This window comes from Zalophus californianus, chromosome 11 (genome assembly GCF_009762305.2).
Source record: "Zalophus californianus isolate mZalCal1 chromosome 11, mZalCal1.pri.v2, whole genome shotgun sequence".
NCBI classification, from domain to species: domain Eukaryota; kingdom Metazoa; phylum Chordata; class Mammalia; order Carnivora; family Otariidae; genus Zalophus; species Zalophus californianus.
The window spans coordinates 102,644,322-102,670,060 of NC_045605.1; the positions used below are offsets into that span (position 1 = coordinate 102,644,322).

Here is a 25,739-nt window from a genome sequence, read left to right on the forward strand (position 1 = left end):
TCGCGGGTGGCGGCGCGGGGCTCCTGGCGCCCCGCGCCGCCCTGCCACGCTCTTGACCACAACCGCGGCGTTGGATCCGCGCGAGGGGGGATGAGGTGCGCCGCTGAAGAAGGGGTGCCCACTGGGCAAGCGCTGCGGCCAGGACTCCGGGAGGAGCGGAAAGGTAGGGCATAAGGGCGCCACCTGTGCGATCACGCCCCTCTAGCCCTGTGATCAAGTGACCGCAGAGATCCGTGGTGGTTGGTGCAGACCACTCTGAAAGGCGTTCCCAGTGCTAGTTCTTGTTTGAGTTTCAGTGTTGTGCCAGTTTCTCTTATTCACTCCCCAGCACGATCCTACAGGGTTTTTTTGGCTTGGGTTTTTTTTTTTTGTTTTGGTTTGGTTTTGGGGTTTGGGTTGTTTTGTTTTGTTTTGTTTTTGCTGCTGAGAAAACAATCTTTGAAAGAATGAATGATATGGGCAAAGCCACGTAGTAACTGGTGAAGGACAAAATTTGAACTTCAGCTTGATTCTTTCCACTATACCTTTCCACATTTTCTGAGTTTCAAGTGTCCATAGTCCATCTCGGGGGCGGGGGGGGCAACTCAAACTGTAAGATTTGCAGGTTTATGTAAATGGAAGGAAAAGTTTGTAAGTGAGAAATTTGAAGACAGGTCTTGGACTTAAGGTATGGTTATAGACAAGAGGTTGAAGAAAAAAAGAAGAGCCCTCAGACATTGGAGATTCTGGAGAGCAGATTCTCAAAGCCATGTGAGGAAAGTTTGAAGACAAGGCCATTAAATAATAATAATATAATAATAATAATAAGACTTGTATTGCAAGAATCAGAAACTCTCTCTTACTAGTTTTAGCAAAATGAAGATATAACTATTGTAACATATGAACAGATATGTTTACACAGTATAAGGGCAAGAAGTCAGTCAGTTTTCCAAAAGAAACTGGAAGGAGAAAATTGAAAGCCATCAGAAATTCAGGAAGTTCTGCTCCTTCTCCCTGTCTTCATGTCGTTGAGTGTCTTTTCTGTTCATCTCACACTCAAAACTCACCTTCTCTACCATTTTGTCCATTACGGTGGAGCATGACAAACCATAGCTCCCAAGGTTTTAGATCTCATTAGGAGACCAGCTCAAACAACCCATTATGGACCCAATTTGAGTTAGATGTTCACCTTCGGCCCAATCAGGAAAAATTCTCTAATATTCTCATGCATATTAAATATGCATTTTAGGGAGGACTGATAGGAGTTCTACAGAAATCTCAAAGGTTATCCACAATTTTAATAATAGATATCTATGAGTTTTAATTGGCTTATCTATTGAACATCCCTCCTACATTTTTGTAGGTCCCTACCTTGTGAAGCCACCTTTCCAAAATAGAATATATGACACTTTATTTCTCAGTTTCCCTTGCAGGCGATAAAGGCATGTGAATGGATTCTGTCAGTCAGGTGCCCCTCCACCAGATTTTAATTTGGAAAGAAATAGCATGGAGTAAGAGAATAAAGCACAGCAAACAGAAGTCCAATTTCCCAGACCTCATGAATGCGGTGATATGGGTAATTTCTAGAGGGATTGATGGATCGGAGCAGCCACCCCATATAGTTTGCTACAGTCCAAGTTAAGGATGACAAATGAATAAAGCTATTTGAGAAATAATTATTGGATTTTTTTTCAAGTTGATGGTTTGATGAAAAACATCTCTCAGGGGACTACAAAAATCAGCAGCTCTAGAAGTAGATTTTCCTCTTGATTTTAAGTATCGTACCCAAGAAAATAATTAATATTAATTTGTCCTCATATTTTCCTACAAAGAGAAACACATTTATCCTTTCATTTCTCTTCTGTATCTTTAGTGAAAAATGCCAAGACATCATCTGTGGATAAGAGAGGAAACAAGATTGTTGGGGGTAAGAACTAAATGCTACTTGAACAAGTAAATTACTACAGACTAATGAGACTTTAACCACCTCTATTATGACCTTTCCAAATGGAGGAGAGTTAAGAGTTATGTAATACCTGCATTTTCCACATGCAGCCTGATCAGATAAACTGTATGTCAGGCTAAAGTTAAATAAAGCAGAGATTATTAATCTATCAACTACATTTAAATAACCCCAAGCCATCACAACCTCATCATACTCCCAGAAAATATACTCTGAGTCTGGAAATGGGTAGAAAATCCCTTTTGGGCATCTATAAATTATTTCACGCTAAGCTAATGATAACATGGTCCCAAATGAGATGGTCAGATTGTGGAAACTATATTCAGAAGGTGCAGACATAAAGCTTTGTGGACAGTGATCATAATGGTACTATGTTCTTGACTTCATCCGCCAGACATGCCACTGTTTCCCAATCAGCTCCCATCAAATGTTAGCAGGTTATATCCTTTTGCATTATCTACCTGTATTGCTGGGTGATAAGAGCCAGGTTAGGAATCAAACCAACAGGATTAAACCTTGGTCCAAGGATATTCCCAACATCTCACGTCTATTATTGCCTTCACTTATGTAAGATCTACCCAATCCTCTGTAGAATTGAACTAAAACTTTACATAAGAAAGCAATGAACCCAAAATTTCCTCTCCTCATTCCCAATATTATGATATTAAAGATTTTGATTCCTAACCCCCTTTCCCACTTATCTGGTCTGGGTATTGAGAAGAAATAGTTGAAGTGTGTCTGAGAATAAAAGGTCTGTTACTGGCCACATTACTACCCTTCTAATGAAATCTACCATTACCCAAGGGTTCAAGTCTCATTTCATTCAATAAAACTCCAACTTCCAGTTCCGGACAAGTTGAAGTAGATGCGCTTCTCCCTATTTCTATCACTAATTACAGCTAAAACTTTGGACAAATATAAGACGACTCTGAAAGGTACAGAGGAGGCAGAAGAGTTAGGGACCTTGGAATCCAAGGAATGATATGGTGGTGAGTTTCCTGGGTCTTTTGTGATTTTTTTTTTTTTTTTTGGTTTGGTGGGTTTTTGGTTTTTGGTTTTTTGCTTTATCCAAAACTGAGTGCTCACAAAGCCTATAACCAGAAACACTAATAAGCACAGGCAAAAAGAAAAAAAAAAAAAAAAAAAGCCCCCATCATAGATCCAAGAAAAGGACAGCCTAGAAAAGCAGAAAACTTTTAGACAATAACTGCCCTACTCTAGCCAAACACACCATAGGAAAAACTATAGCCCCACTCTTACCTCCATAAACAAAGACCCCGCAGGAACCTAGATTTTCACCATCACCCCATCACCTAACTATAACAAGGCCCCTCCCCTTCCTCAGGGTGGTGTCAGGAGGCAACTAAGTAGGAGACTAAGACCATCATCATCTCTCAGCAGGAACGAGCCCCCTATCCCAGCCTCCCCAGTGTCAGTAGAGGCCACATGGGGAAGCAATAATGTGGTGACCCTACCTCAACAAGCCATGGTGATATCAGCAGAGGCTTAGTGGGGAGCCCTAAGGAGCTCCCACAGTGTCAATATAGGCTGAATAGAGTACCAAACTCCCACCTAGCAGTAACAAAGCCATGCCTCCATGTCCTTGCCAACACAGTACAAGAGAAGATTTGCTGAAGCAAAAGATTTAAGTGACATGTTTTTTAAACTCTACTAAAATACATAAACATAAAATTTGCCATCAAACCCATTTTTAAGTGTATAGTTTAGGGGCATTAAGTACATCCACTCTGTTGGGCAACCATCACCACTGTCCCTCCACAGAACTCTTCTCATCATGCAAAACTAAAACTCTATACGTGCTAAACAATAACTCCCCCATTCTCTCTCCCTCTCTGTAGCCCCTAGCAGTAACGATTCTACTTTCTGTCTCTATGAATTTGACTGCTCTAGTACTTCAGATATGTGGAATCTTGTAGCACTTGTTCTTTTGTGATTAGCTTATTTCACTTAGTATAATGTCTCCCAGGTTTATCCATGATGTAGTTTATGTTAGAATTTCCTTCCTTTTCAAGGCTGAATTATACTCCATTGTATGTATAACTACCCTTTGTTTATCCATTTATCCATCAATAGACACTTGGCTATTGTGAATAATGCCACTATGAAAATAGGTGTCAAATATCCATTTGAGTTCCTTTTAGTGTGTATAAATATACACACCTAGGAATGAAAATGCTGGGTCATATAGTTCTATGTTTAACCTTTGAGAAACTTTGCATAGCATTAGTAGCATTTTACATCCCCACCAACAGTGTGCAAAGGGTCCAATTTCTTCACATCCTCTTCAACACTTGTATTCTTTTTTGATGATAGCCATCCTAATGGGTATAAACTGGTACCTTACTGTGGTTTTGATTAGCATTTCCCTAACAATTAGTTAGGAGGTTGAGCATCTTTTCGTGTCCTTATTGGCCATTTGGGTATCTTCTTTAGAGAAATGTCAAGTCCTTTGCCCATTTCTTAATTGGATTGTATGTTTTTGTTGCTGTTGTTGCATGAGGAGTTCTTTCTATTTTCTGGATATTTACTCCTTATCAGATAATATGATTCACAAATTTTCTATCATCTTGTGGGTTGCTTTTTCACTCTGCTGATTGTGTTCTTTGATGCACATAAGTTTTATATTTTGATGTACTTCAATTCATCCATTTTTTCCAAAAATCATTGCCAAATCCAATGTCATGAAGCTTGTCTCCTCTATATTTTCTACTAAGAGTTTGTCGTGTCATCCCAGCCTATTGATAGTGATTTCTGGCGGTAGGAAACATGTTTCTGCCTGAGGCAGACATTATACCAAGGTCTAGTTCCTCATTCTGATATTGTACTATAAGTTACATAACATGTAACCATTGGGAGAATCCAGGTTCAGGGTGCACAGGACCTCTCTGTACTATTTTTGCAAATTCCTGTGAATTTATAATTATTTAAAAATAAAAGTTTTTAAAGATCCTATATCCTTCACCAAACTCAGACTTCAGACAAGTTCACTGTATTCTATGAAACTCTACACCACCTATCTACCCCAATGTCCCCTTGCTTCCTCCCCCCTGCCACAACCTGTCAGAAGTGCCATTAAATACATACTTGTGTGTTGCCTGGAAAGCAGAGTACTCTCTAAATGAGAGAAATATCCCCACCAACTAGCCACTTCTTGGCTTGCCTTAAAATCACACACCAGAACAGAAGTTTATTGCAAACTTCAAGTTAAAGTTATCCTGTTTAAGAGAATCTGTGGGGAAAGAAATATATCAGTGTCCCCAGGCATCATAGAAATATGAGCAAGGCAAGATATGCTAGTTTCTGAACTCCAATATAACTCCTTCAGTTTTTTTTCAGGCTTAACTCCTGTGTTTGGGTGGTAGGGATGTAGGGAGGGGTGGTTTATTCAGCCGTGCCAGAAGGAAGCACGCCTGAGAAACATCTATCTGAAAACCAACTGAAATCCCTACAGTGAGTTGTGGCTCTACGTAGCAAGCTTCAAATTTTCCTCCTCCATTGATTCAGAAACTATCACAGCTGGTCTGCTTCAGTGGGCAGAGATCCTCCTCAAACTCCACACCTGGCAATTGTTCCTAGGAAGAGTTATAAAAAACCAGGAATCCCAAGGGTTCACTACCTTTTTTGACTCTAGTTTATAAAGGACTGAGGACCCAGCTATAAACCATAGTTACAGATGACTTGAGGGTGGGTAGAACAAAAGGAATCAAAGTCCAAATCCCAATTTTGGGAGGATGAGAGAAGGACAGGTAAGGTCAGAAATACCAAGCCTGGCAACCTATAGAACCTAAGAGCTATATCTGCAGATATGGATTATTGACCACATAGCGACTGATGAATATTGAGGGAGATCAATTCTTCCAGGGATCCAGGGCTCATGCCATATGACCTCTTGAACCAAGTAGATAACAAGCTCCTAGTAAAGTTTTATGGGGCATGGAAATAGTCACTGTATCTGAAAACTGCACTAAAATATAACAAAGCCTCTTCATTTGAATTAAATGTTGAGAATCTTAAAATCATGTTAGGTTGTCACCTTCCTTCTCCATCTTTACTTTTTCTTGATGTTTTGTTCCTTTCAAAGGTAGGACCGGAATAGTAGTAAGTAATTAGTGGCATTCTTTTCTCCCAGGCCATACAAATAATGATTGGTCTGAATATTCACGGCGTGGGACTGCTCTGGACATATTTGTTTCTCTCACAAACTTCTGCATTTGGAAAATCATATCTTCCTCTCTCGACAGTAACAGGATACCCATATTGGTCATCTGCATGTGTAAGTGAATAATCTACCCCCTCGTTGTTATTCATTAATTTATTCATCATATTTAATAACTGTTTCTGAACCAAGCAGTGTGTCAGAGATAGAACACAAAAAATTTGCAATCCCTATTCTCAATGAATGAATTCTTATATCTAGTTGAAAAGAAATATATCAGTATGAAAAAACCTAGATTCATACCAGTGATATTTTTTCATAATAAGAGTATGTCTTTGTTAAAGGGACACTTTACATGCTCCTTGGATAAGGGGAACAATAGTAAGATGCACAAGGGGCATTTGGGGAAAATAGAAAATGGTTGATGACTGTTTCACTACCCATGGGTCAATTATTCTGCCAGTGGGGCAAGTAAGATGAGAGAGCATAATTGCTAAGGAAATGTGGGACATATAGAATTTATGTAGGGAAAGAAAAATGAAATCTTTTTGTTCTGTTGGTCCAAGAAGAATTTGGCGGAATTGAAAAGAAATCTCTGAAGAAAATTTTATTGTGTCTGAGAGTATGGTGGATGATGCAACTTTGTCCCCACAAAATCCTGAGTGAAAATCTTAATAATGCCAGTACCATACTGTCTTGATGATTCATAGATCAATGGAACAGAATAGAGATTCCAGAAATGGACCCTCAACTCTATGGTCAACTAATCTTCGACAAAGCAGGAAAGAATGTCCAGTGGAAAAAAGACAGTCTCTTCAACAAATGGTGTTGGGAAAATTGGACAGCCACATGCAGAAGAATGAAACTGGACCATTTCCTTACACCACACACAAAAATAACTCCAAATAGTTGAAAGACCTAAACATGAGACAGGAGTCCATCAAAATCCTAAAGGAGAACACAGGCAGCAACCTCTTTGACCTCAGCCACAGCAACTTCTTCCTAGAAACATCACCAAAGGAAAGGGAAGCAAGGGCAAAAATGAACTATTGGGACTTCATCAAGATAAAAAGCTTTTGCACAGCCAAAGAAACAGTCCACAAAACCAAAAGACAGTCGACAGAATGGGAGAAGATATTTGCAAATGACATATCAGATAAAGGGCTAGTATCCAAAATCCATAAAGAACTTATCAAACTCAACACCCAAAGAGCAAATAATCCAATCAAGAAATGGGCAGAAGACATGAACAGACATTTTTTCAAAGAAGACATCCAGATGGCCAACAGACACATGAAAAAGTGCTCAACATTGCTCGGCATCAGGGAAATCCAAATCAAAATCTCAATGAGATATCACAACACACCAGTCAGAATGGTTAAATTAACAAGTCAGGAAATGACAGATGTTGGCAGGGATGCAGAGAAAGGGGAACCCTCCTACACTGTTGGTCGGAATGCAAGCTGGTACAGCCACTCTGGAAAACAGTAGGGAGGTTCCTCAAAAAGTTGAAAATAGAGCTACCATACGATCCAGCAATTGCACTACTGGGTATTTACCCCAAAGATACAAATGTAGGGATCCAAAGGGGTAGGTGCACCCTGATGTTTATAACAGCAATGTCCACAATAACCAAACTGTGGAAAGAGCCAAGATGTCCATCGACAGATGAATGGATAGAGAAGATGTGATATATATACACAATGGAACATTATGCAGCCATTAAAAGGAATGAAATCTTGCCATTTGCAATGACATGGATGGAACTGGAAGGTATTATGCTGAGTGAAATAAGTCAATCAGAGAAAGACATGTATCATATGACCTCACTGATATGAGGAATTTTTAATCTCAGGAAACAAACTGAGGTTTGCTGGAGTGGTGGGGGGTGAGAAGGAAGGGTGGCTGGGTGATAGACATTGCGGAGGGTATGTACTATGGTGAGCACTGTGAATTGTGTAAGACTGTTGAATCACAGACCTGTACCTCTGAAACAAATAATACATTATATGTTAAAAAGAAGGAGAAGAAGAAGATAGCAGGAAAGGAAGAATGAAGGGGGCGAAATCGGAGGGGGAGACAAGCCATGAGAGACTATGGACTCTGAAAAACAAACTCGGGGTTCTAGAGGGGAGGGGGGTGGGGGAATGGGTTAGCCTGGTGATGGGTATTAAAGAGAGCACGTTCTGCATGGAGCACTGGGTGTTATATGCAAACAATGAATCATGGAACACTACATCAAAAACTAATGATGTAATGTATGGTGATTAACATAACATAATAAAAAAAGAAAATCTTAATAATAATAATAATAATACACTTGAAAGTTGGTCAGTCAACCAGTACTTACTGTGTACCCACTATGTGTCAGGTCCTGTTCTTGGTGCCTGAAATATATCAGCAAACAAAACAGATCCCAGACTTTAGAGATCTTTACTCTAGCAGGGGTAGTGTGTTAGAAGATGATAAGGCTATAGAAGTAAAAAAGAAAAAGTAGAGTAAGGGGGAATGAAGGTTCTGAGAAAGTAGCAAAAGGATATAGGTTATTGTTTTAAATTGGATGGTAGAGGTAGTCTTCATTGAAAAAATTACTATTAGTAATCTATTGTTATATAAAAACCATGACAAAACCCAGTGGCACACAACCAAAAGTACAGATGACCCTTGAGTAATGTGGAGGTTAGGGACACTGGCCCCCTGTGTATTGGAAATCTGCATACATTATTCAACATAGTACTGAAAGTCCTAGCCACAGCAATCAGACAAGAAAAAGAAATAAAAAGCATCCATATTGGTAAATAAGAAGTTAAACTGTCACTATTTGCAGATGACATGATCCTATACATAGAAAATTTTAAAGACTCCACCAAAAACTACTAGAAGTAATAAATGAATTCAGTACACTTACAGGATACAAAGTTAATATCCAGAAATCAGCAGCATTTCTATATACTAATTACAAAGTAGCAAAAGAGAAATTAAGAAAACAACACCATTTATAATTGCACGAAAAAACAAAAACAAAAACCTAGGATAAACTCAACCAAAGAAGTGAAAGACCTGTACTCTGAAAACTATAAAGCATTGATGAAAGAAATTGAAGACAACACAAAAAAATGGAAAGATATACCATGCTCATGGACTGGAAGAATTAATATTGTTAAAATGTCTATAGATTCAGTGTAATCTAGAGATTCAGTTCAATCCCTATCAAAATACCAACAGCAGTTTTTACAAAACTAGAAATAAGTAATACTAACATTTGTATGAAACCACAAAAGACCCTGAATAGCCAAAGCAATCCTAAGAAAGAAAAACAAAGCTGGAGGTATCACAATACCAGATTTCAAAATAAACCACAAAGCTGTAGTAATCAAAACAGTATGATACCAGGACAAAAATAGACACATAGATCAATGGAACAGAATAGAGAGCCCAGAAATAGACCCACGATTATATGGTTAATTAATCTGTGGCAAAGGAGGCAAAATATACAATGAGGAAAAGACAGTCTCTTTAATAAATGATGCTGGAAAAACTGGACAGCTACATGTAGAAGAATGAAACTAGACCACTTTTTAAAAATAAACTCAAAATGGATTAAAAAACTAAATGTGAGACCTGAAACCATAAAAAATCCTAGAAGAGAGCATAAGCAGTTATTTCTCTGACATTAGCTCTAGCAACATTTTTCTAGATATGTTTCCTAAGGCAAGGGAAATGAAAACAAATTACTCAGACCACATCAAAATAAGAAGTTTTTCACAGCAAAGGAAACCATCAACAAAACTAAAAGACAACCTACTGAATGGGAGAAGATATTTGCAAATGATATATCTGATAGGGGTTAATATCCAAAATATATAAAGAACTTACACAACTCAACACCAAAAAAATAAGCAATTCGATTACAAAATGGGCAGAGGATCTGAATAAACATTTGCCCAAAGAAGCCATACACATGGCCAACAGACACATGAAAAGATGCTCAACATCACTAATCATCAGGGAAATACAAATCAAAACTACAATGAGATATCACCTTACAGGTGTTAAAATGGCTAAAATAAAAAAGATAGGAAATAACAAGTGTTAACGAGGATGTGGATAAAAAGGGACCCTTGAGCATTGTTGGTGGGAATGTAAATTGGTATAGCCACTGTGAAAAATAGCATGGAGGTCCCTCAAAAATTTAAAAATAGAAATACCATATGATCCAATAATTCCACTATTGGATATTTACCCAAAGAAAACAAATATACTGATCCAAAAAGATATAATCACCCCTGTATTTACTGAAGCATTATTTGTAATAGCCAAGATATGGAAGCAACTTAAGTGTCCATCAATAAATGAACGGATAAGGAAGATGTGGTACACACACACACACACACACACACACACACACACACACACAGAAATATTATGCAACCATAAAAAGGAATGAGAACATGCCATATAAGACAGCATGGATGGACCTGGAGGGTATAATGCTAAGTGAAATAAGTCAGACTGAGAAAGACAAATACCATATGATTTCATTCATTAGTGAAATCTAAAAAAAATGAATAAACAAGCAAAAAACAGGCTTAGACCTATAAATACAGAGAACAAACTGATAGTTGCCAGAGGGGAGAGGGTTGGGGGGAGGGAAAGATGGGTGAAGGGGAGTGGGAGATACAAGCTTCCAGTTATGGAATGAATAAATCATGGGAATAAAAGGCACAGCATAAGGAATATAGTCAGTATTATTGTAGTAGAGATGTATGGTGACAGATGGTAGCTACAACTTGTAAACATAGCATATTGTATAAACTTATCAAATCATTATGTTGTACACCTGAAACTAATGTAACATTGTGTGTCAACTATACTCAAGGAAAAAAAAAGAAAATCTTTTTCTTTTTTCATATAACTTTTGACTCCCCCAAAACTTAACAGCTTACTGTTGACCAGAAGACTTACCAGTAACATAAACAGTCAATTAACATGTACTTTGTATATGTGTCATATACTGTATCCTTTCAATAAAGTAAGCTAGAGAAAAGAAAATATTAAGAAAATAATAAGGAAGAGAAAATATATTTACAGTACTGTACTGTACTTATCCAAAAAAAATCCATGTGTAAGTGGACCTGCACAGTTCAAACCCATCTCGTTCAAGGTCAACTCTATTTTTTTTAAGTTTTTTTTTTTAAGATTTATTTAGTTATTTATTTTAGACACAGAGCGAGCATGGAGTGGGGAGAGGCAGAGGGAGAGGGAGTGAGAGGATCTCATCTCAAGCAGACTCCACACTGAACATTGGAGCCCAACATGGGGCTTGATCTCAGGACCCTGAGATTATGACCTGAGTTGAAATCAAGAGTTAGGTGCTTAACTGGCTGAGCCACCCAGGCACCCCAAGTGTATTTATTTCTTAATCATATATCTGTAAGTTGGCAGAAAATCAAGTGATCTAGGCTGGTACCAATCAGTTTTGGCTCAAGCTACAGGTCAGATACAGATCTATTCCATATGTATCTCATCCTCTTTAGACTACTGACTACTGAAGGCATATTCTTCTCACAATAAAAGGCAGGAACACAAGAGGACAAGCCTAATCACACCAGAACATTTCAAGCTGGCTTGGCTCACATCTGCTAACATCTTAGCCAAAGCAAATAAAATGGCCAAGTTGTAAGTTGAGGGACGGAGAAATATAGTCCAACCACCATAAGACCATGGCAAGATTATGGAAATACGTTACCGCCTGGAAGTAAAGAATTGTGGCCAATAATTCAAAATACCACAACGATATTTGAGCAAATGTTCAAAAAATTGAGTTTTTGCCAAATGTGGGAACATTCTAGGACAGGAAACAGCCAGAACAAAGTCTTCAATTACTGATGTGCCTGCAACGCTCCTTAAAAAAGTATGGCCAGGAGTGCCGAAGCCGAGTGAGAAAGAACAAGAGTAGAAAAAAGAGGTCAGAAAAATAATGGGGCCAAATAACATAGACTCCAAGAGCCATTGTAAGGATTTGGCTTTTTAGTGTATGTGAAACTGGACTTACTGTAGTGTTTGATGAACAGAGTTAAATAAGCTGGTTTAAGTTTTAAAAGGATCCCTTTGGCTGCTATGTTGAAAAGATAGTGAAGGGGGCCAAGGAGACCTTTCAGAAAGCTCCTGAAGAAATCCAGATGAGACTCAAACAGGGTTGGTAGTAGTGAGGGTGGTTAAAAATAACATAATTTTAAGAGTTAATTGAATATCTTGATGGATTGGTGTGGAATATAAGAGAAAGAATTTAAGGGGAATGCTCAAGTTTGGGTTTAAGCTAATAGAAAGAATGGACTGTCATCAACTGATACAGTGAAGACTGTGGGTAGACCTGGTTTTTAGGGAAGATAATGAGTTTGTTTTGAACCTGCTGAGTTTGAGATATCTATTTAATATTCAACTGGAGATCATGAGTAGCTTGTTAGATATGGAATCTAGAGTTCAGAAGAAAGAGCTAGGCTTCAGATAGGAGCTTGGGAGTCACTGGCAAACATGTTTGAAACCCATAAAACTGGTTGAGATCACCAAGGAAGTGGGTGAAAATAGAGAAGATGACCCAGGACTAGAGCTGCACTGTCAAGTATAGCAGCCACTGGTCACAAGTAGCTACTGAGCACTCAAAATGGGGCTAAACCACCCTGAGAAGTGCTGTAATGTAAAATATACACCAGAGTTCAAAAACTTAATATGCATAAAAAGAATGTAAAATATAGCATAATTTTGAACTGATTCTATGTTGAAATGACAATATTTTGGATCTATAGGGTTATATAAAACAAATTATTAAAATAAATTTCACATGTTTATATTTACTTTTGTAATTTTACTTTTATTTCTTGTTATATTTATGTAAAATTAAATCTTTGGAACATAATCATTTTATTGCAATTTTTTTACACTTTTGTAATTCTCTTCATTTTTTTATTAGTGAAGTATAATTGACATAAAATGTTATATTAGTTTCATGTGTACAACATATTGATTTAACAATTCTATACATTACTTAGTGCTCACCATAAGTGTAGTCACCATCTGTCATCAGGCAACATCATTACAGTATTATTGGCTATATTCCCTATGCTGCACTTCTCATCTTTGTGGCTTATTTATTTAATAACTGGAAATTTGTGCCTTTTAATCTCCTTCATCTATTTTGCCCATCCCCCACCCAACTCCCCTCTGGCAACCACCAGTTTGTTCTCTGTATTAAGAGTCTGTTTGGTTTTTTGTTTGTTCCTTTTGTTTTTTAGATTCCACATATAAGTATAATCATATCTATGTGTCTTTCTCAGTATGACTTATTTCACTTAGCATAATACCCACTATATCCATCCATGTTGTCACAAATGGCAAAATTTCATTCTTTTTTATGGCTGAGTAATATTCCATTGTGCATGTGTGTGCGCGTGTGTGCGTGCGCACACACACATCTTCTTTATTCATGTATCAATGAATACTTGGGTTGCTTTCATATCTTGGCTATTGTAAATAATGCTGCAGTAAGAATAAAGGTGCATATATCTTTTCAAATTAGTGTTTTTGTTTTCTATGTGTAAATACCAAGTAGTGGAATTACTGCATTCTATGATATTTCCATTTTTTATTTTTTGAGAAACCTCCATACTATTTTCCACAGAGGCTGTATCAATTTACATTCATATTAACAATGCACAAAGAGTCCCTTTTCTCCACATTCTTGCCAACACTTGCTTATTTCTTTTTACTTAGTGTGTATTGGAAAACTTAAAATTATGTATATTCCTTGCATCATATTTCTACTGGACAGCCCTGAGCAGTAATATTCTGACTGAAGATAGTGCCATGGTTAGATTGTTTTAGTCATCATTCTATGAGTAGTAAGAGATTAGATTTGAGAAACCTAGGAGGCCACCATAATTCAGATAACAAAAATGAGGGCCTTAATTCAATTTTAAAAGTACCAAATATGTAGGTTCTAAGCAAAGAACAGATGAGTCAATTGTATTAATATCTCAAATAATATTACAATCACGAAGACATTAGATCACTAATATGTGCATGGAGTTATTAAAACATTGAATCAAAATTTTAATGAGAGAAAAAATTCTAAGTTTTGCCACTGAGTGTAAGATATTCCAAAAGAAAGTTGCTGACAGTGAATTAGATTTAGTACATTAGCATCTATATTAATTTTCTGAATTATCTAAGGCTGTTGGAGAGAATTTTTGTGAGTTAGGTGCCATTGTTTGTTATCCTGTTTTTAAATTTTTTAACATATAAATAAAACATACATACACAAAAATCTAAAATTATAATTGTACATCTCAATTATCCCAAAATTAATAAATCAGTGTATCAACACCCAGGTCAAAAAAAATTAGCAAAATTCTAGCATCTCAGAAGTTCCTCTCATGTCCCTTCTTTCTCCCTCCTACCCTAACCATTAACCTGACTTCAGATATATTACTCTTAAGTGTTTTTAAACTTATATATGTATAGTATGTATTATTTTGTATCTGGCTTCTTTGCTCAATTTAGGATTGTGAGTCCCAACCTTGTTATTGAAACAGCAATCATTCATTCATTATTATTGCTGATTAACATTACATTATATTAATCTACTATGTTTAAGTAATAGAATGGACGGACATTTAGGTTGCTTCCAGTGTGGAGTATTACAATACTTTCAGGGACCACATAAGGAAGGGAATTCTGGAAAATATAGTTCTGAGCCTTAGGTGCAAGCTAGTAGGACAAAGCTGGCTATAAATCATTCAGTGAATTCCTCTATATGTAATTATTACAACAACACAGTAACACAGAGAGGTAGAAAATACAAATCCCCATTTTATCAATGAAAAAAGCAAAACTAATGATAGGGTAGGTAATTCCTCCTAAGTCACATAGAAAGCAAAGTGCAAAGAATTCAAATTTCGATCCTCCAGACCCCAAAAGGCTACTTAGTATTAACATGTTAATGGCCCCATTTCCCTGGAAAGAACATTCCTTCCCTTTACTACTAACTCAATAGTTAATTTTTTTAAATTGTAGGAAGTTTCCATGCATTCATAAAGTTGTACCAATGAAAAAAATAAATTTCTGATACACCTTGTCATGTTTCTAACAAGTTTTAGGAGATGATGGAAGGTTTCAGAACAATCTACTCATGGAAGACATTATGTGATCTTATGTTTAAATATGTAAAACGAACTTAAATATTTTCTAAATTATATTTTCCATTACTAAAATATTTTAAACATTATATTAAAAGTACTTGTATGTGAAATCACCAAGATAGAACATTGTCTATTAGTAAATTCATTAACTGGATATATTTTCTTGTAATTCACCTTATGGGATCAATAAATTTTACTGACAAAAATCTAAATAAAATTTGACACTCCTTTTGCCCTATGAAGTCAACTTGAGGTGCCCCTACTTCCATTTCCAATGCACGTGTTACATTACCGAACACAGACTTCATGACTTCCCTATCTCTGTACTATGGAACCTTTGAATTATTTTCTGAATGATTTTCTCAATGGTCCCACTAAAGAATTAAGATGGTATTATTCTTCATGTTATAGCATTCCAGAATTCTCTTACTCTTTATCTATAAACATAATGACTGGGTATTAATAAACATGATTTTTGTTTCCAGTTTATATTCTCAGGAGTCCTTGCAGTAATAGTAGAGAAGAGGCGTTCAATATTCTTGGTAAGTCAGAATGTTTGTAGCAACTCTAGAGATAACAGTTTTATTTGCCAAAAGAAGGAGGGTCAGTAAGGAGGTAGCACTGTCTCTGCGTCACTTGAGAAATAACAAAGCTGGAGGCATCACACCCCCTGATATCAAACTATACTACAAAACTATAGTAATCAGAACTGTATGGTACTGGCATACAGACCCATGGAACAGAATTGAGAGCCTGGAATTAAATCATTGCATTTACAGTCAGCCAATATTCAACAAGGGAGTCAAGAATACCCAGTTGGGAAAGGATAGTCTTTCCAACAAATGGTGCTGGGAAAACTAGATACACAACATGCAGAACAATAAGATTGGATCCCCATCTTCCACCACTGTTATTTATTTTAAAAACATACTTTAAATAAAGACAGGTCTAAGAAGAAGTTGGAAAAGAAGATATTTCTTGTGAACACCAACCAAAAAGAAGGCTATATTAATTATTATACAGAGTAGGCTTTAGAGCAAAAATTATCAGAGATTTTTATTAGAAAGGGACACTGCATAACAATAAAAGATTTAGTTCAACATAATGTATGATAATCCTAAATATCTATTCACCTATTAATGTAGCTTCAAAATAAGACAATAAAAATTGACGAAATTAAAAAGAAAAAGAAACCTACAATCATATTTGAAGACATTATGCAAATTTCTACCAGAGAACAGAAAAAGAAGGTAATACCTGCCAACCCATTGTGAGGATAGTATATCATTGATCCTAAAACTCTACCAGGATCTTACAAGAAAAGAAGATTACAGACCAAAATCCCTCATGACCATAGATGTAAAAATCCTAATATACATATTAGCAAATAAAATATAGAATACTGTGAGAAAAACAAATAGAAAGAACGATACCTCATGACTAATTCCAGAAATGCAAAGATAGATTAACATTTGAAAATAAATCAATGTGGGGGCACCTGGGTGGCTCATTCAGTTAAGCATCCAACTCTTGATTTTGGCTCAAGTCATGTGAGATTGAGCCCTGTGTTGGGCTCTGTGCTAGGTGTGGAGACTGCTTAAGATTCTCTCTCTCCCTCTGCCTCTCTCTCCCCCCTCTCCTTCTCAAAAGAAGTAAGGGAGGGAGGGAGGAAAGAAGGAAGGAAGGAAGGAAGGGAGGAAGGAAGGGAGGGAGGGAGGGAGGGAGGGAGAGAGGGAGGAAGACCAATGTGATCTACCACATTAAAAACATAAAAACTAAATGATCAACTCAGTGAATGCAAAAAAAATGATAAAATCAATAGAAGATATCTATCAAAAGGGAGAGGGAGAAATAACATCATGTTTAATGGTGAAAATGTTAACACTTCCTCTAACATTTTGTTACCTTTTAGCAAGAGAAGCATATAAGCTATCACCATGTTTCTTCAGTATTTTATTTAAGGTGTTCTATCCATTGCTATAATTCAAAGAAAAAGGAAGTATATTAAAGACTGGAAAGAAGAAAAAATATTTTTAGATGACAAAATTTAAGAAATAGTGAATTTTACAATGTCTTCAATATACAAAATCCAAATCAATTATCTTTCTACATGCTAGCAGAAGCCAATGGATAAACTAATGTTAAAATGCCATTTACATTAATATTAATATTGTTAAGACTCCTAGAAACAAGTATACCAAAATATATGCAAGACTTCTCTGAAAAAGACACAAGAAAAAAATATAATGGCATCTTCAAAGCCCTGGAAAAAACTGTCAACTAGAATTCCATATCCACTGAAAATACCCTTCAATATCACTGGTGGAACAAATTCCTTTTCATAGAAACAAAAGCTGAGAAAAAATTCTATTATCAGATCTACACTATCAAAGAAAGCTAAAGTTCTTCAGGGTGAAGGGAAATGATAACATATTTGGACACTTGGACATACAAGACAAAAAAAGAACACCAGAAATGATAAATACGTGGACTGTTAGTCCACAGTTGCTGTTATAAATTATCACAAGTTTATTGGCTTAAAACAATGTAAGTGTATTATCTTACAGTTTTGGAGATCAAAAGTCTCAAAATCAAGATGTTGACAGAACTACTTTCCTTCTGGAATCTATTGAAAAGATTTTGTTCCTTGCCTTTTTTACCTTCTTTTTTTTATGCTTTTTTTATTTTATTTTATTATGTTATATTAATCACCATACATTACATCATTAGTTTTTGATGTAGTGTTCCATGATTCATTGTTTGCATATAACACCAGTGCTCCATGCAATATGTGCCCTCCTTAATACCCATCACTGGGCTAACCCATCCCCCCACTGCCCCTTCCCTCTAGAACCCTCAGTTTGTTTCTTGGAGTCCATAATCTCTCATGTTTCATCTCCCCCTCCGATTTCCCCCCCTTCATTTTTCCCTTCCTACTATCTTCTTCTTCTTTTTTTTAACATATAATGTATTATTTGTTTCAGAGGTACAGGTCTGTGATTCATCAGTCTTAACACAATTCACAGCACTCACCATAGCATATACCTTCTCCAGTGTCCATCACCCAGCCACCCCATCCCTCCCACCCACACCAGTCCAGCAACACTGTTTGTTTCCTGAGATTAAGAATTCCTCATATCAGTGAGGTCATATGATACATGTCTTTCTCTGATTGACTTATTTCGCTCAGCATAACACCCTCCAGTTCCATCCACGTCATTGCAAATGGCAAGATTTCATTCCTTTTGATGGCTGCATAATATTCCAGTGTGTGTGTGTGTGTGTGTGTGTGTGTGTGTGTGTGTGTGTGTGTGTACTACATCTTCTTTATCCATTCATCTGTTGATGGACATCTTGGCTCTTTCCATAGTTTGGCTATTGTGGACATACTGGGTATTTGCTTTTTTTAGCTTCTAGAGGCTGCTGCATTCCTTCGCTGGAGCCATACCATTCTAATCTCTTCTCCTCTGCTTCCATGAACACACTGTCTTGTCTTTATTATCCTCTCTCCTCCCTCTTACAAGGACCCTTGTGATTACATTAGGCCAAACTAGATATTTCAGAATAATCTTCCCATCTGAAGATCTTTAACTTAATCACATCTGCAGATTCCCTTTTGCCACATAGTTATATAGTCACGGTTTCTGGGGATTAGGATATCTATGATGGAACCATTATTTAGCCTACCATGTATGGGTAAAGATAAAATATGGTGTTTTTTTATTTCTTAATATCTTTACTGACTACTAAAAGCAAAAATTTTACTGCTGAAGAGCCAAAAGCAATCTTGAGAAAGAAGAACAAAGCTGGAGGCATCATGGTCTCTAGTTTCAAACTATGTTACAAAGCTATAGTAATCAAAACAGTATGATAATGGCATTAAAAAATAGACACATCAATCAATGGAACAGAATAGACTGCCCAGAAATAAACCCATGCATATATGGTCATCTAATTTATGACAAAGATGAAGAGGGGGAAATCGGAGGGGGAGACGAACCATGAGAGACTATGGACTCTGAGAAACAAACTGAGGGTTCTAGAGGGAAGGGGTGGGGGGATGGGTTAGCCTGGTGATGGGTATTAAAGAGGGCAGGTATTGCATGGAGCACTGGGTGCTATACGCAAACAATGAATCGTGGAACACTACATCAAAAACTAGTGATGTAATGTATGGTGATTAACATAACATAATAAAAAAATTTAATTTATGACAAAGGAGCCAAGAATATAAAATGGGAAAAAGACAGACTCTTTAATAAACGGACAGCAATATGCAAAGGCATGAAACTACATTACTATCTCACACCATACAAAAAATTAACTCAAAATGGATTAAAGGTAGGAATGTAAGACCTGAAAACATAAAATTTCTAGAAGAAAACATAGGCCATAAGCTTCTTGATGTTGGTCTTGATGGTGATTTTTTTTTGGATTTGACACCAAAGGCAAAGGCAGCAAAAGTGAAAATAAACAAAGGGGACAACACCAAATTAAGAAGCTTCTGCACACAAAGAAAACCATCAACAAAGTGAAAAGCCAACCTGCAGAATGGGAGAAAATAGTTACAAACCATATATCAGATAATGGGTTAATATCCAAAATATATAAAGATCAAATACAACTCAGTAGCAAAAAAAAACAAAAAACAAAAAACAAAACCAGTTTAAAAATGGGCAGAGGATTGAAATAGACTTTAAGTTTTTATTTAAATCCCAGTTAATTAACATACAGTGTAATATTAGTGTCAAGTGTACAATATAGTAATTCAACACTTCCATACAACACGAGGTGCTCAGCACGAGTGCCCTCCTTAATTCCTATCACCTGTTTAACCCATCTCTCACCCACCTCCCCTCTGGTAACCATCAGTTTGTTCTCTATAGTTAAGAGTCTGTTTCTTGGTTTGCCTCCCTCTCTTTTTCCCCCCCTTTGTTCATTTGTTTCTTCAATTTCACATATTAGGGAAATCATATGGTATTTGTCTTTCTCTGATGGACTTATTTCACTTAGCATAATACTCTAGCTCCATCCATGTTGTTGCAAATGACAAAAATTCATACTTTTTAATGTGTGAATCATATTCCATTGAGTATATATATGTGATATGTGTGTGTGTGTGTGTGTGTGTGTGTGTGTGTGTATCACATTTTGTTTATCCCTTCATCTGCCAATAGACATGTAGGTTATTTTCATATGTTGGCTATTGTAAATAGTGCTGCAATGAACATAGAGATGCATATATCTTTTCAAGTTAGTATTTTTGTTTTCTTCAGATAAATACCTGGAAATGGAATTGCTGGATCACATGGTAGTTCCATTTTAATTTTTTGAGAATCCTTCATATTGTTTTCCATAGTGACCTTACCAATTCCTTCCTACAAACAGTACATGAGGGCTTCCTTTTCTCCACTTTCTCACCAACACTTGTTATTTCTTGCTATTTTGATTTTAACCATTCTAATAGATGTGAGGTGATAGCTCATTATAGTTTTGATAGACACTGGTGTTTAGAGAAGTTGAGCCTCTTTTCATGTACCTGTTGTCCTTCTGTATGTTTCCTTTGAAAACAACAGGTGCTGGTGAGGGTGTAGAGAAAGGAGAACCCCCTTGCACTCTTGGTGAGAATGCAAACTGGTGCAGCCACTCTGGAAAACAGTATGGAGTTTCCTCAAAAAAGTTAAAAATGGAACTACCCTATGATAGAGCAATTGCATTACTGGGTATTTACTCAAAGAATACAAAAACACTAATTCAAAGGGATACATGTACCCTGATGTTTATAGCAGCATTATCAACAATAGCAAAATTATAAAAACAGCCCAAGTGTCCATAGACTGATGAATGGATAAAGAAGATGTGGCATTTTTTATATAATGGCATGAAAAGGAATGAATATATATATATATAATATATTCACACACACACAACAGAAAACCTATAAAAAAACGAGGATTTCTAAAAATCTAAAATCCAAACACACACACACACACACACACACACACAAATATTATACATCCAGGAAACAGATTTGGTGGTTGCCAGAAGTGGAGTGTGGGGGTGGGTGAAATGAGTGAGGAGAGTTCAAAAGGTGCATACGTCCAATTATAAAATAACTAAGTCATAGAGGTGTAATGCACAATAGGGCAGTTATGTTGTTAATAATACTGCATTGAATATTTAAAAGTTGCTGAGAGAGTAAATCTTAAAAGTTCTCATCACTAGATGGGGTGTCTGTGTGGCTCAGTCAGTTAAGCATCTGCCTTCAGCTCAGGTCATGATCCCAAGGTCCTGGGATCGAACCCCACATTGGGATCCCTGCTCAGTGAGGAGCCTGCCTCTCCCTCTCCTCCCCACTCATGCTCTCTGTCGCTCTCTGTCTCTCTCAAATAAATAAACAAATAAAAATCTTTAAAAAGAAAAAAGGTTCTCATCACTAGAATAAAAATTTTTGTAACTATGTATGATGATGGATGTTAACTATACTAATTGTGGTGATCATTTTGTAATATATACAAATATTGAGTCATTATATTGTACACCTGAAAGCAATATAATGGTGTATGTTAATTATATACCTCAATTTAAAAATTAACATATTTTCAATTGTATAACATGTATGAGTAAAATATTTTACAAAATAACACAAAGGTAAGCAGAATTAAAGTACCATAAATTTGTTACATTCTATATGAAGTAGGACAATATTGAGTAGACTGTGAAAAATTAAGGATACATGCAGTAGAATCTAGGCTATTCAATAATACAAAAATATGCAGTTAAAAAGCCCATAGAGGAAATAAAAGTTTAAAAACTATTTTAACCTAAATGAAAGCAGAAAAGGAAGAAGAAAAATTAGGACAGTAATCATATCACATGTAAATAGACAAACACTCCAGTTAAAAGTCCAGTATTCTCAGACTGGGTAAAAAATGATGCCAAGCATGCACTGTCTTTAAGAAGTTTGTTTTTCATATAAAGACAAATATAGATTGCAAGTAATAATAGGAAAAAATATATACATGAAAGAATGCATATGCATAAGGAAGCTCATGTGGTTATAATAATTAAAGACCAATAAATGTCAAGACAGAACAGGTGACTAGAAATAGAGTCATTTCAGTGTAACAAAGTGTTAATTCATCAGGAATACATAACTGCCACAAATGTATATGTATCTAATATTAGAAGTTTAAGATAAATGATGCAAAAACTAAGGAAATAAAAGAAGAAATCAAAAAATCCACTATCATAATAGATTTTGACATGTCTAAGTAATTGATAAAACAAGTGGGCAAAAACAAGGAGTAGAAAATGGAAACATTTGACCTCGTTGACCTTTGTAAAACACTACACAAAAAGACTGTAGAATACATGCTCTTTTAAACTGTACATAGAGTATTCATCAAGATACAGCATACACTGAACCGGAAAAAAAGTAACAGCAAATTTCACAAGATTGAATAATATATTATAGACTAGGTTTACTATTCTTACTATAGGCAACCAACTGCATGGAAATAGAAATAACTTAAGAGGAAACAGAATTAAAAATCAATTATTATATGTCCAAGAAATAATCCAAGTAATTGGAAATTACACAACACATTAAATAAATAACCCATGGATAAAAAGAAATCACAAAAGTTAGAAAATATTTTGAACTGAATGATGGAAACACTACATATCAATATTTTTGAGATAAAGCAATGCTTGAAGGAAATTTACAGCATTAAATTATATATTAGAGGGGCACCTAGGTGGCACAGCCGGTTGAGCATCCATTTCTTGGCTTCGGATCAGGTCATGATCTCATGGTAGTGAGATTGAGCCCCAAGTTGGGCTCTGTGCTCAGGGAAGAGTCTGCTTAGGACTTTCTCCCTCTCCCTTTGCCCCTCCCCTGCCCCCTCATGCATGTGCACGCACGCTCTCCTCTATCTCTCTCTAAAATAAATGGACAAATCTTTAAAAAAATAAAGGGGCATCTGGGTGGCTCAGTTGGTTAAGCGACTGCCTTCAGCCCAGGTCATGATCTCAGGGTCCTGGGATCAAGCCCTGCATCGGGCTCCCTGCTTGGCGGGAGGCCTGCTTCTCCCTCTCCCACTCCCCCTGCTTATGTTCCCTCTCTCGCTATCTCTCTCTCTGTCAAATAAAATAAATAAATAAATAATAAATAAATAAATAAATAAATAAATAAATAAATAAAAGTATATATTAGAAAAGATGAAGGGCTTAAAATCTAATTATCTAAATTTCCAACCTAAAAAGCTGGAAAAGAAAGTGCATATTTAATACAAAGTAGAGAGTAAGAACAAAGAGATGTCAATAAAATAGAAAATAGATAAACAATATAGAAACTAGCAAAGCTGAAAATTTATTCTTTGAAAATACTAATAAAATTGATAAACCTCTGATAAGACTGATCAATAAAACAATAAAACACAAATTACTGTATCAGGAATGAAAGATGAAATATCACTACAGGTACTAGAGACAGTAAGAAATATCAAGGAAATGCTACAAATGACACTATACTAAGAAATTGTAAAAAATGCAACTTACCAAAACAGAAACAAGAAGAAATAGAAAACATAATTATCTCTGCATTTGTTAAAGGAATTGTATTAATCATTAAAAATCTTTCCATGAAGAAAATTCTAGACACACGTGTTAAGTAATACATTTATCAAGGATTTAATAAACAAATGATATCACATGGTACACAAAATATTTCAGAAAACAAAGGAGAAGGAACATTTCCCAACTGATTTTTTGGAGTCCAACATAATCCTGACACCAAAAATTTACAAGAACCTTACTTGCAAGAAAAGAAAAATAGGAGATCACTATCCATAATGAATGCTGATGTCAAAATGCTTAAAATATCATAAATCATGTTCAGTAATATATTTTTAAAAGCATAATAGAGTGGAATTTATTCCAGGAATGCAAGCTTAGTTCAACATTCAGGAAACAACACATGTGATTCAACATATTAGGGTAATTGGAGAGATGAAGGAAAATCATTTGAAATGTTTGGGTTTTTTTTTTTTTTCTAGGGGCACCTGGGTGACACAGTCAGTTAAGCATTTGACTCCTGGTTTTGGCTCACAGGGTGATCTTGGGGTTGTGGGATCGAGCCCCGCATTGGACTCCAAGCTGGGCATGGAACCTGCTTGGGATTCTCTCTCCCTCTTCCTCTGCCCCTCCTCCCCCCACTCTCTCTCTCCCTCTCTCTCAAATAAATAAGTTAATCTTTAAAAAAATGTTTTTTTTTGAAAAGCTCTTATTGAACTATTAATAGAAGGGAACATCCTCAACCTGTTAAAGGGCACCTACAAAAAAACTATAGCTAATATTATACTTAATGGTGAAAGACTAAATGGTTTCCCTTTGGATCAGAAGCGTTGCAAGAAATTACCATTTCACCAAATTTGTTTAATATTGAGAAGGAGTTCTTTTTTTTAAGATTATATTTATTTATTTGTCAGAGAGAGAGCTATTGTGCAGGCGTTCTTGTCCAGTGCAATAAGTCAAGAAGAAATAAAAGGCATAAGGTTTAAAAAGTTAACAGTAGTACCTGCTTTAATCATAGACACCCTTATACATCCTAAGAAGTCTATGAAAAAGAAATTCAACTAAGAATTTATCAACATTGAGGAATACAAATTCATATAAAAAATCCATTGTATTTCTATGTATTGGAGATGAAATCTGTAAAAATACCTTTACAATCACACTCAAAAATAAAACACTCAGAAATTATTTTCCCTGAGCACCAGTGAAATATTTCTAAGACCTCTACATAGAGAACTGCAAAACATTGCAGAGAGAAACTGAACAGTATCTAAATAAATGGGTATGTTCATGGATGGGAAGACAAACATTTTTAAGATGTCAGTTTTTCCTCAAATCATTTTATAGGCTCGATATAATCCCAATCAAAACTTTAAAAGGATTTTTTTCTCAGTATTGATTAAGTTGATTGCAAAATCTATATGGAAATAGCCAAAAAGGGAGAAAGTATAAAACTAATACTATATAGCTACCACAGTCAAGACAATATTACTGGTGTGTGCACGTGTGTATTTAATCCAGCTTGTACACTGGGATATAAATATATGCATATGCATGTACATTGGGATATATATGCATATACATGTACATACATATACGAAGATCAACGAGGTCAGATGTTTCAACTTTCTACTCTTGGTTTTTGTCCACTTGTCTTATTACATAGACAGACATGTCAAAATCTATTATGATTGTGGATTTTTCTATTTGTCCTTTTAATTCTTCAATTTTTGCCGGTAAAACTCCATGCTGCACAGAACACCTGCTCCACGTGGCCTCCTCTGTGCATTTCCTCAACAAGGGTGGCTCCTTTTCTATATAATATTAATGTGTCATAACCATTTGT

The 25,739-nt window shown here is 36.0% G+C and overlaps 1 protein-coding gene across 5 annotated transcripts in view; it reads left to right on the top strand.

Moving 5' to 3' along the window:
* Positions 1 to 78: 78 nt before the first annotated feature.
* The window catches only part of LOC113915014 (membrane-spanning 4-domains subfamily A member 15-like), a 67,691-nt gene continuing 42,030 nt past the window's right edge, over positions 79 to 25,739 (top strand). For 3 of the 5 annotated variants that reach the window (XR_003517570.2, XM_027580690.2, XM_027580689.2), the window contains exons 1-4: positions 79 to 163; positions 1,853 to 1,906; positions 6,093 to 6,236; positions 15,802 to 15,858. Coding sequence is in view for 2 of the 5 variants with exons in the window: in XM_027580690.2 (XP_027436491.1) it covers positions 1,859 to 1,906; positions 6,093 to 6,236; positions 15,802 to 15,858 (249 nt within the window). In the remaining 3 variants the exon portion in view is untranslated. Of the gene's footprint in view, positions 164 to 1,432; positions 1,556 to 1,852; positions 1,907 to 2,841; positions 2,932 to 6,092; positions 6,237 to 15,801; positions 15,859 to 25,739 lie in introns of those variants that run through there. The other 2 variants (XR_003517572.2, XR_003517571.1) reach the window with 2 other exon arrangements.